Source organism: Abrus precatorius, unplaced genomic scaffold, assembly GCF_003935025.1.
Source record: "Abrus precatorius isolate BTA unplaced genomic scaffold, Abrus_2018 Scaffold10, whole genome shotgun sequence".
NCBI lineage: Eukaryota > Viridiplantae > Streptophyta > Magnoliopsida > Fabales > Fabaceae > Abrus > Abrus precatorius.
In genome coordinates, this window is record NW_020874292.1 from 29,849,335 (window position 1) to 29,861,726 (window position 12,392).

The 12,392-nt window shown below is 27.5% G+C and overlaps 1 protein-coding gene across 1 annotated transcript; it reads right to left on the reverse strand.

The window, feature by feature from the left end:
- Positions 1-2,784: 2,784 nt before the first annotated feature.
- LOC113853186 (gibberellin 2-beta-dioxygenase 2-like) lies at positions 2,785-8,145 on the reverse strand. The gene is made up of 3 exons (XM_027483684.1): positions 7,793-8,145; positions 3,573-3,942; positions 2,785-3,039 (listed from the first exon to the last, which is right to left on the reverse strand). The coding sequence occupies exons 1-3, from the start codon at positions 8,143-8,145 to the stop codon at positions 2,785-2,787; spliced, it is 978 nt and encodes a 325-aa protein (XP_027339485.1).
- Positions 8,146-12,392: the final 4,247 nt, after the last annotated feature.

Genomic DNA, 12,392 nt, shown 5'->3' on the forward strand with positions numbered 1-12,392 from the left:
CATTGTTTTCAGAAAAAAGGTCCAAAATCTGGGGACATGATTTGCCCCAAGTTTAAGACACCCTTATTTTTATTGTCAAAATGTTATAAAAGCTTGAAAGGAAGCCAAAGTCACAAAAATAGCTCATCATTGAGCTTTAGAAAATTATGCGTGTGTCTCACTAAGTGCAGAAAAGCTGTACTTCTAATCTATTATTCATTTTCTTGCTCCCTAGAAAATCAAATTCATCTTTTTATATTTTGAAACAAGCTTTGTATCGATTTTTTAATATCTTTACTTTTGAATCATTATTTTATTATAAACATTTAGTGTGTTTGTGTACACAAAGCATGCAGGTAAGGTTGTTCATAAACAGGTTCACATTATATCACGTGGATTAACTGGCAGAAAAGTTAATAGTTTGAAAGTGAAGTACAATAGAAAAAGGATTAGTCTCGAAAGCTATTATTTTCTTAAAAGTTAAGACTAGACAAGATTGACACCCACATTTTCTATACCTATTTTTGTCCTAAATGGATTACCGACAGTATATACATTTTATTATCGCCCAACCTAAAAACGAGTGAAAAATCTCTCTATAATATCAAACATAAGATCACTAAGAAATTATGACCCGCAACGGAAACTGTGTACAAACAGGCCCTAATCCCTTTGGGCTGTTTTCGACTGCACAAATTTAGTACAAGGCCCAACAAAAGAAATTGGGCCTCTCTTTTCACACTCCCAACGATTTTTCAGAATATATTTTTCTTTTTTGATAATTACCAAGCATATGTTTCGGTACAATAATAAAAAAACAAAAAGATGAAAGGTTAAGTCTGAAATTAATTTTAAAAATTACATAAAAAGATTATTTTTCTTTTGTAATTTAGAGATTAAATTAACATATATTTATAATTTTAAAGATAAAACAAAGTATTACACAGTCTCTTCAAACGCTGCGGAATTTGTGATAATGAATAAATTAAAGAAAATCACATTAATTTCGTTTTGTTTTGCAAATCATTTTATTTCTCCTTCGAAATTATTGTTTCCAGAATTTCAGGTCGAGGACAAATATATATTTGCACGGAATTTAGTCTGAACATAAACCAGAGAACGTAGTCATTCAGGATATTACTAACCGCTTGAAAAACATATTTTTTTTAAGAAACAGAAAAAAAATGTATTATGAAACGATAAATACACCACTCCTTTCTATTTCAATCCATCACATTCCATTAATCTAAGCATAAGCTCAACTTCATACTATCTGTTACCACTTTCCTCATATGCACTAAACTAATTTTTTAGTGCATTTATATATAAAGTTTATATGCACTAAAATAAAATATATATCATAGTTAAGATAAAATAATTTTTTTAAAAGTTTATTTACGTGTTTGATAATAAAAGTATAAATTTTTTTTTATAGTTTATAAAATATATACCCTTTGTACCCATTTATCATCTCCCATTTTTTATATAGTTGAATTTTAATTAGTAAGAAACAAATATTTGAGGAGGGGAGCCCCACCAATATCCCTCCACCTTCAATCCGTTACTAATCACGTGTTTTTTTTTTATTGTACACAATATATTTTTAATATTTTCGTATTGAATTATTTTTTAAGATTATATATCTATTTTAACAAATATTTTTTATTTTCAATTAATATTTAAATTTCTTATATTTAAGTTAAATATAAGATAAAATTTATAAATTAATAAAAAAAAATTATCAATTAAATTAGTTTTAAATATTTTTTCAGAATTATTAATTTTGTATTTATCATCTTTTACATTTCACTTATATTTCAAAATACTCTTTTATGATACGAAATGTTTGTTAATTTAAAATAACAGTGGGATAAACAAATTTTCGATAATAAAGCTAGACTAATTTTATTGGAGTGGCGAAATTAATGCATAAAATATGTTCAAAGAAAATTTATATGTATGATGATAATAATCACTTAAAATTTTTAGTTTCAATAATTGCTTTAAAAAGTGGTTTCTATGAGTAGGGGTAATTATAGGTCCAATAGTCAACTAGGATCAAATAAATTCAATGAGTTTATTGAAGTAATTAGGTATAATCATTTTTGAAAATAGTAAATTATATCACTTTTGGGGTTAATAAGTAAATATATTTCAATACTATATTTAAATACTTTTAGTACTTATCTACATTTAAATTTATTAAACGAGCATTTGTCTTGTTCATTATGAGTATTTTTGCAAAGGCACTCAAGATATGGAGATCCGTTTTCATTCCTAAGTAAAGATACCACACCTGTGCAGTTCTTTATATCAGTAAGAGTCTATAATCATACTTAAAGAATTATATATTTTTATATCCAATATATATGAATATTCTATCATGAAAAATGTCCAAAATCTCCACGTATGGCAGAGTCAGAGACCATACTTTTACGTAAGAATATTTTGAAACGACAATCTTCACCTTCATTAATAACACCATTTCAGAAAATAGAATTCTCACACATAATACTCTTGGGAACATTTTTATCATAACTGAGAACCAAAAACTCCCCTTAATTATAATGACAAGAACAACCTGGATACAAAGAAACTGAAACACATGCAGTAATTATTATTATTTTGTTTTGTTGTTTTCCTAATCAAGTTAAGTTGCACAGTTCCACGCAATCCAAAAATTGTTGGGACATTTTGGCAAAGCATATAGAAGCTCATAAGGACACCAAAGGAAAACACAAAAGGGGAAGAAGCTTTACACTGTGGTATTGCTACCAAATCTACTTTAGACTGCTCATGAACCTATTACTCTACTTGTGTGCAGTTCCTGAAAAGGTCAATGCGGCGTTCTCCAAGCCGCAAAGAGTAGGTGACTTTCCTGTATTCAGCCCAAGTGAAGGGTTTGTAGAGGGAGGGCCTCTGTGGTGTAACCATAACTGAAGGAGCAACAATGCATGCATCAAGTGGTGGAGCCCCAAAGTATGCCACCGACATTCTACACTTGTATGCGTTGGTCACTGCCCTGTGTCTCACACTCACAAATCTTCCATTTGTCATAACCTTTATGAACACACAATATAAAATCAATCACTTCCCATTTTTGTACCATCTCTTACACACACAACCGAAAGCCTAATTCGTCACTAAGCCTTAATTATTCCACCAATCCCAAATGCCCCGCTATTAATTTTCATACCATCCAATTTCATATATGCTAAGACATACATAACAATATAACATGTTGGCTCCCATGTAAAACATGTTATGTCTATCTCTTTTTTCAATAAAATAAAAGCCATCACAACTCAGCATGTACGTACTCTTAGGTGTTATATATATATAATAAATATGTGCTGATCTATAAGTATTGCAGTAGTGACCCAGTAGTGATTTTCCCATGTCATTTCACTTTTCATATCAACCTGATGAAGCTATATATCTTTTAAGATATAAAAATTTTCTTTCCCAGCTTTCTCAGAGGCAAAACCAAGGCCCCCCCATCCCCTCCACATAGACCCTTTGTTGTGCTTAGGAAAATGAAACCAGGTTGTGGGGCTGAGAAAAACTAATGTGTAGGATAAGAACATATATACCTGTAAGAGATCACCCACATTAACACAGAAAGCTAAGGGGTCAGGGGTAACTGGGTTCCACACCCCATCTTGAAGAGAGATTTGGAGGCCACCCACATCGTTGGATCTGAGTATGGTAAGAATCTGAGGGTCAGAATGCTCCCCAAAGCCAACCTTGTTATGGCTGTGAGAAGGCGACTTGTCCTTATCTTTGCAGTCTTTGTTAAGTATAGGTGGGTAGTGATTGAACCTGAGCACTGAGTCACTATCAACCTCGCTGATCAACCTGCTGAATACCAATGTATCCGGGACCCCCAGACCCTCTGCCATTAGCTCCAATATCTCACATGCTAGCTCCCTAACAGCATCTCTGTATGCACTCACAGTAGAGCTGTCATGTACAATTACACTGTCACACACTCACATTCATAGCCTAAATCACATATATGCTCTTTATGCCCAAACTTCAAACCAATTACATTAATGAAGCTGCCAAATATTCACAAATAAGCCCAGTAATTAATGGTACGTCACACAAAATTAAACAATTAAAAAGAAAGTACCAATTTTTCATATTTATGTACATGTATCACAAGAGCCTCTTCACCTGTCCAATGCTAGCTAACAGTGAAGTGGAGATGACAGTGGTAGAACTAGGTGGGTTTTTGAACTGCATCATGGCAGTGGCATCAATCAATTCAATCTGGCTCTGGTTGACCGGACACTGTACTGCCACTACCTGCTACTTTATATTTCATTTCTGGTTTTGGTTATTTTGGTAAGAAAATTAATTAATAACGAACTTGTTCATAACATTTTGGGAATTTTATTTTCGACTCATTAAAGTTCAGCTTTTGGATTTGATTTGATTGGACGTTTTGATGTAGTTGTAGTATTTGAGATATATGTGTGTGTCAATCTGAAATCCAATCTTTTATCCAACGGTACTTTTTCTGATCTTTCCTATTTGATTTCCTCTTTTTCCCAAATTAATCATAACCATGAGTAAATAAATCACTAGAATGCACCACTGGATCAGTGTTGACATGACATGGACAGGAATGTCATTAATCTTTGAAGAGTTGAAAGTGGTAAAAGAGTCTCTGACATACAATCCCACCTCCTAGGAGTACCTACTCCTTTTCCATAGTCCCATGTGCATCATCAATGGTTTTAAAATCTCACGTGCACCCCGGATTTTTTCTTCAAGAATTTCTATTTTTTATATTTATTTTAACAATTAATAAAAAGATAAAAAAATTTGTAAAATAAAAGGAATGATGTGATACACACATAAAAATAATTATAATAAGTTATAAAGAATGTATATACAAGAATTAAAACTATTTTTCTTTTGTTTCTTTTCTTTTCTCCTTTTATACCTCATATATCTTTAACTCTTGAACCAAAGTTGCAAGGACTGAATCTTCTCAAAGGATCGATCTTCCGAGGACGAGGTCATATGTGTGGTCTATTTTATACAGTACGACACTTCAAAGCATATCAATGAACGTAGATTTTATTGCAATATGTGTCTTATATCAATAGGGATCTTTAAAGTTTTAAAATATATAAATACAAAATTTAACATTAATATCCTGTCAAATATAAATTTTAAATTGATTATTGAAAAGATCAATAAAGTTTATTGAAATAAAAATTTATAATTGAATGAATATATACAACTCTTTATACTCGTAATGTATCTTAATTAAATTCGAATATATTAACTTGTTGCATTATTATACTTACGTTTGTGTCTTATTTTTATATTTATACTTCTTAAACAAAATTTAAAGAGCATATTAATATATTTTTCAATTGAATATTAAGTACGCTGCGCATGCTCCTATTCTAATTTCGTTATTAACATTTTTTCCTTTGAGGGTAAAAAAAAAACTCATTAATTCATCTTTGCAAGATGGAAAACAGGCAAGTGGAACAGTAAGCACACAATAAATAGACAAAAGGATTAAAATAATGACATGTTTGGTTTATGTTTTTTTCTTATTTTTTTCAGAAAAATAATAATTTTAGACACTTTAAAATAAATAAACTCAGACATGCATTAATTCTCTTAACCTTTATTCATTGTTTTCATTTAAAATGTTTAATAAGTGTACTCAAACTTAACTAGATGATAGTATGTGATTATTATAAAAATATTTGACTTTCTTAATAACATATGGACATGGTGGGTTAACATTGTTATTATGAAGTTGTGGTTATTTATGTGAGATATAACTGTTATCCTAGACAACAATCTTTATTGGGCTATGGTTTAACTTGACCTTGATGACATTAATTAAGAGTTCCAAATAGAGCGAGTGACAAGCTGAAAATGAATCATAACGCAAATCTAAGGACCACTGGCAACATGGTGTTGTATAAAGAACGGTAGGCACAGTGCCATCACTCAAAGAAGCAATAACGTTGAAACTCTCAAACCACATTCTCTCTCCGTTCTTTGTTGGTCAGATACAACTCATAGGAAGGTACGTAGTGTCAAGAGAGACGTTATGATTATTCATAGTTGGGATACTCACCACTTAAGCTGGCAATAACTTACTAGCTAACATATATGGTCCATGCCAAAAAGAAAAAAAAATGCTAACAGTATGCTTATTTTTATGATTTTAATATAATATTTAGTAAAAAAATGTTATTTAATATTTTAATTGATAATTTTAAAAAAATTCTACGAATAAGAATTTTTGAAGTTATTCCCAAACCAACCTTGTTCTTCATTCTCTCTCTCACACCCATGTATATGTCTTATATGCATTTTAATGTTATGATTAATTATATAGTCAATTTTTTAATTTGTGCAAAATATAAGAATTTATATAAAAATATTAAAAATTATAAAATTTAGTACAATGCATTGATGTTGTCGAATATTATGATTTAAATTAAAAATTTTAATTTAATATTTTTTAGATTTAAAAATTGATCATTAGATAACAATAATAAGTATTAAATGAGAGATTTTAAATGCAAAACACTCTCTAAGAATAATTTAAAATTCAACAGTTTATTTTATAAAATAGTAATTTTTTTTGGGTATATTACACGACTACTACTAAATAAGTAAATTTTATAAATCAAATTTAACTAAGCAGAATAGTTGATACTTTTATCATCAATAATGAATATTTTATTTTATTACATATAAGTAAATTAGATAAATGATATTTAAGAACTGAAAATCTTTAAGAAACATCGTTTTTATTAATATTATGACATAGTATCTCAAAATTTAAAATAAGATTTAAATTATGACTGATTAATATTATAATAAATTAAAATTTAGTTATATAAAAAGAAAACGACGTTTTCAATTTGATATAATATAAAAAATTATAAATCTTAAATCAAATTAAATTAAAAAATTAAAAAATTGAATATAAAATTAAATGATTTCTTCATCTAAACTAGACGTACTTTTTATGAGGCAATTTTGCTAAGCCAAACACATCCAAATAATTATGTGCTGAGTTTTACGCATGAAATACTTTTTTATTCACAGTTCAAATTAGGAATAATGATTGAAAAGAATTTAGTATGCTTTACTTGAACTGACGACTATTGATTAAATAAAATTAAATATTTAATATATGAGAAATAAGATGGCTCCTAATTTTCCTAAGAACTCAATCTTATAAAATAAAGAAAAACACAGTTTATAATAAAATATTATCACATCGTTGAATGCATGTTGAGTGAGAAAAAGCTTGGGCTGTTGTTGTTGAATAATAATTAATGCACATTAATCTCCCTTGACATATATTCCAACAAAAAAATGGGGGACCGAAAAAGTTGAGTGTATGTCATGTGTAAAGTAACGTAGGGAAATATATTAGCCCCACATTATTTTTATTGAGAGGGTTATGTGTGAAGAGAGTTTTGTGCATCCATCATTATTCGTGTTCTACATATTCATGAGTCATGACCTTGTCACCCCCAAACTGTAATACTGCAGTTCTTGTCCATTGGCCACACCCATCATAAAAAGTGTCATGTAGCCAAAATAAAAATTCCAAAAAAAAAAAAAAGAAAGAAAAAAAGAGCCACACTCTATCACAAGATTAAGGAGTATTCTCTTGAATTGAACGAACCAAGACACAAAGGGAGAGAGAGAGAGAGAGAGAGATGATACAGTAAACCCAAACATGCAATAAATGTAAAAAGTATTGGACAATGACAGAAAGTACGTACGAATTATGACTGAGTGCACATACCTGAAGTTTGATGGTTCATTGGAGATGTTCATGAACTGAGCAATAGAAGCAGCATTGAGGAGAAGATACTCAACCTCACCCATGTCTCCATTGATCCCTATGTTTTTGAATCCATAATGATCAGGTGCATCCTGTTTCTTTTGGGCAAGTGGTTTTGCAAAGAAATCAAAACCCGCTTTTTCCATTTTGGCTATGGTGTCATGAGGAACACCATGGTTAATCACGTTGAAGAAACCATACTCCTCACTAGCTTTCACGATGAGTTTTATCACCGTCGATCTTTCTGCCGCTAAGTCCACCGTTGGAAGTTCAATGGGTAAAATCTCTTCACTCGTGATCGAGGCCACAACCATATCTGCTCCTAAGAGGTGTTGAAAGCAGAAAACTAATTAAGATGGTTAATGGGTTGGTAAATGGTGGGTTATTATTATATGAGAAAAGAAAATGAGAGAGAGAGAGAGAGTATGCCAAAGATGATCAAAGGAAGGAAGGTAGGGAATTCTAACAACTCTAATGGGGTATTTATAAAGAAGTTATGCTGCCAACGCATGAATTGTGAGTGAATGACATTGAATTCTTATGGTGCGTTTCACTTTTTTCTTCAGTGTAGGAATTGTAAATTTTCTTATTTTTTATTTCTACATTTTCTTTAATTGCTAGATGAAAAAAATATTAAATATGTTTGATAATTTTATTTAATATTTACTATACATAAGAATAAAATATTTATTAAAAAAATAAATACGACAATATAACAAAACTCTTTTCATTAATCACTTTAGTCTAATAAATGTTTTAGACTCTTAAAACAGTAATTTAATGATAAAATGCTTGGAAAATTTAATGTGCCGACGTATTTGTTTTTATAAGAACTAATTTAGTCTAATATAATTTTATTTAAGAATTAGTAAATGAGTTAAATAATTGATAAATTATTTGAGTTTGACGTTGATTCAGGTATATTTGCTTAATTAAATTAAAATTAGGCTTGATTATTGATTTAATTTTAATTTTTAAGTGTTATATTTTAAATCAACAATCATAATTTTTTACATAGATTTTTTTTTGGAAACTTACATAGATTATCATTTAGTATAAAAGCATTCGTTAAATATTAATTTAATAAAAAAATTATTGATAGAGCAATTTGATGCAGAAAAATTCAACACATTAATGAGTTAAGCCTAAATTTTAAATTTTTTTGTGATTTTAAATTTAAATTCTAAATATATTTTGTTTAAATAAAAATTAAGTTGAAATTTATTTACATTTTTACCTGTTAATGCCATGTAAATATTTTTTAAACTAAATTACAAATATTCAAAAAAATTATTAAAAATAACATGTATTAATTTTAAAAAAAAATCTGTGAGTGTAGTTTTTAGATTTTTAATTCTAGATAGTTTAAATATTTTGTAATTTTTCTTTTTCATTTATAAAAAAATATTTTTTTATAAAATAATTATTAAATTATAAAAGTTTTATTAAAGAGTAAACTTACAAATTTTAAAATATAAATAAAATATAAAGTATTTAAAAATTTTAAAAATTAAATACTTATTATGGTACTCGTAAACAAAAAATATTCTATACTTTTTTACATTAATAATTATAGTTTTTTAATATCTTAAAAATTAAAAAATATTAATATATTTTTTATAATTAAATTATTAATTTTATATTATTTATTAATATAATAATAATAATAATTTTATGTGTAAGAAAAATATTTTTTAATTAAATTAATAATTTTATTATAATTAATATAAAATTAAGTGTGATAATTTATTGTACGCGTAAGTAAAGTAATAAACTCTTTCAATTATGAAAAATAAAATAAATTTTATAAAAAAAATATCTTGTACCAAATAGCACGTAATTTTTATGGAAAAAGTTTTATGAAACGGTGGGGATGAAGATTTTTGTTATTTCCTATGCAGTGCGTCACATGAACGGATGCAATAAATTTACCCGCCCTATAATGTCTCCGTTTCTTTTTCTCTGCAATCCCCCAAAACCCACTCAATAAATCACTTAAGCAGTTTATTTAATATTTAAAATAAATTTGTACAAAAAATATTAAAAAACTATGCAGGTCAATTATATTGAACGCAAATGGATTCAATTATTTTTAAGTTTTAAGGTTTGGGGAAAGTTACTTTGTTAAGGAAAATATTAAAAATTATATGGAACATTAGTTTTTTTTTTTAAAATATAACCTCCGCCTTTATAACTAAAAATTGAGAATAAATAAATAAAAGTTGATTTTTATTAAAAAAAACTATTTATTATCTTAAACATATAAAAACATAATAAATATTACATCTTTAATAAAAATATGCCATCTATTAATACTTAAAATCAATCTTAAAAATTAAGTTAACAAAACCGTAATTTCAAAAACGAAGGTCTCCCTCATAATAAATATTACATTTTTTACCTATATAGCAAGTGGGCTAGCTAGCTTCTAAGTTGTAGAAACAATTGTGTTTGGGGTTGTTAAATTCAATTTTGTCCTTAAGATATAAGTCGCTAGTAGATATTAAAGCTTTGTTTTTACTAAATGCCAAAAAAAACATGGAGCTAAATTTTTTATTTATTTCAATACTCAATTTTTAAGAATTATAAATATATTTGTATCTTATCCTCTTTAAAATCATTAATTAAAAATTAATAAACAATAGTTTATTAAATATTACAAGTGTGAATGTAAAAAAAATATTGATTTTTAATTTTTTGTCACTAGTTAAAAAAATCGACATGTAATAAAAAAAAATTTAAAAATTTATATATAATATATTTTTAATTAAAATCTAATTAATGAATTGATGATATTAAATATAATAATTACGACTAAAAATATATTATTAATTAATTTTTATTATTTACATTTGAGAATACATTAAAAGAATGATTATAATAACTAGCTCAATTATGTGTGAATGCCCACACACGTGCACGTAGGTAACAAAATATGAAGAGAGTAATAATATAGATAGCTATAGCTTAAAGGTTGTCGTTGTTGAAATTGTGTTCGATAAATAATGCATGCGAAGGTTCAAATGAACTTGGCATTGTTAAGTTTGTTTTGTCAATAGAAACGTATGAACTGTTCTTATATTCATGTTGGGTAGTTTATTAGTATAGATTCATGAATATCAAGCGCGTAATTTTGTCAGGTAATTTCAGAGGTAATTTATAGCTAATAACCCATTATAAAGTGAAATTTCAATGAAATCAAATCATATCAAGGTGATACAAATAATTTCATTGTGTTCTGCTATAATGAAATAAAATTTATAGCTCTACCGATGTTAGATAAACTGTTGAGTGTGTATCCATCTTAAAGTTTTAGGAATTGGTGCATATTATTTGTCAAAGTCATAATGTTTTAATTTATTCAAAGTTGTCTGTCGTCTTTATTGAGATGCCATAATGTTATACAGGACAAACAGATTAATTAAGGCAACAAATTTTGATATTATTATAATCTCAACAAATAATAAGAACTAATTCATAATATTGTTTTCGTACAGATGAAAAGGTGAAACAATATATAAAAGGGCTGAGTTGCTTTCTAATTAACCCTTTTGAGTATTGACAACAATGAAAGAAATAAAATCATGTAACAGTATAAGTTTGATCAATTATCTAATAAAGTTACATGATGTTATTCACATTTATATAAAACTTAATAATAATAATAATAACAACAACAATAAATAGAAAATAATTTATCATAATTTACCCTAATTACTGATAAGATTTTTTACCATATCAAATGGAAACTTTATGAGAACACATCTCACAGTCTCGAGAATTATTTCACAATTTTCTCTAAATTTAAATATAACTATTAACAACAAAAGATCTGTGAAGGAATTATAGACAAGATACAATTTCACAATAAAAAAATCGCATGCTAAAAAGTGTTAGATGGGACTTCACAATAGCCAACGACATTTATATCTTCCATCCCTAATATTTAAAGCACTAATAATTGAGAGATTAGATATCCTTGATTGTTTCAAAATTAAACATTGTTGGCTTGAAGAATTTAAATGTTGGAGGCTGCATAAAAGAAAAGTTTTGATTATCTTTTGATCGCGTAAGAGTGTTCAGTATCACGATTTTTTCTTTCTTTCTTCTTTGTTTTAAGGATGTCACATCTACTTTTATATGCTAAGCATGGTACTCAAGAAATATTTGTTAGAGTTGACACATGCCTTGAACCACTTAAAGCATATGGTAAAAGCTTTGAGCAAGATGATCCATAAGTTTATTGGTCAAATGAAACTTAAATTATACTCTATCACTATATATTATCTATCTATTAGATCATTCTTTAGAAATCTCTCTTTCAACGTTGCAACTTTCCTAGAAGAATATCTTATCTTATCTTTTACAAAATTTGACCATCTATATATTTAAAAATATCAGTCACCTGCACACTTAACATACATGTTAACTTTCCTTCAGCATTCAATAAATCTATATTTATTATCTATTAAAATCAAGATATCAAATGAATTTAGACTTAACATATTAATAACTAAAACGTAAAGTCTTATTATGTAAAGACTAAAATAAAATAAAATAA

Coding starts and splice junctions, on each gene's coding strand:
- LOC113853186 (XM_027483684.1), bottom strand. CDS start 8,145: ATGGTTGTGGCCTCGATCACGAGTGAAGAGATTTTACCCATTGAACTT. Junction 3,943..7,792: donor AATGAACCATCAAACTTCAG/GTATGTGCACTC, acceptor TGTACATGACAG/CTCTACTGTGAGTGCATACA. Junction 3,040..3,572: donor ATGTGGGTGATCTCTTACAG/GTATATATGTTC, acceptor GTGTTCATAAAG/GTTATGACAAATGGAAGATT.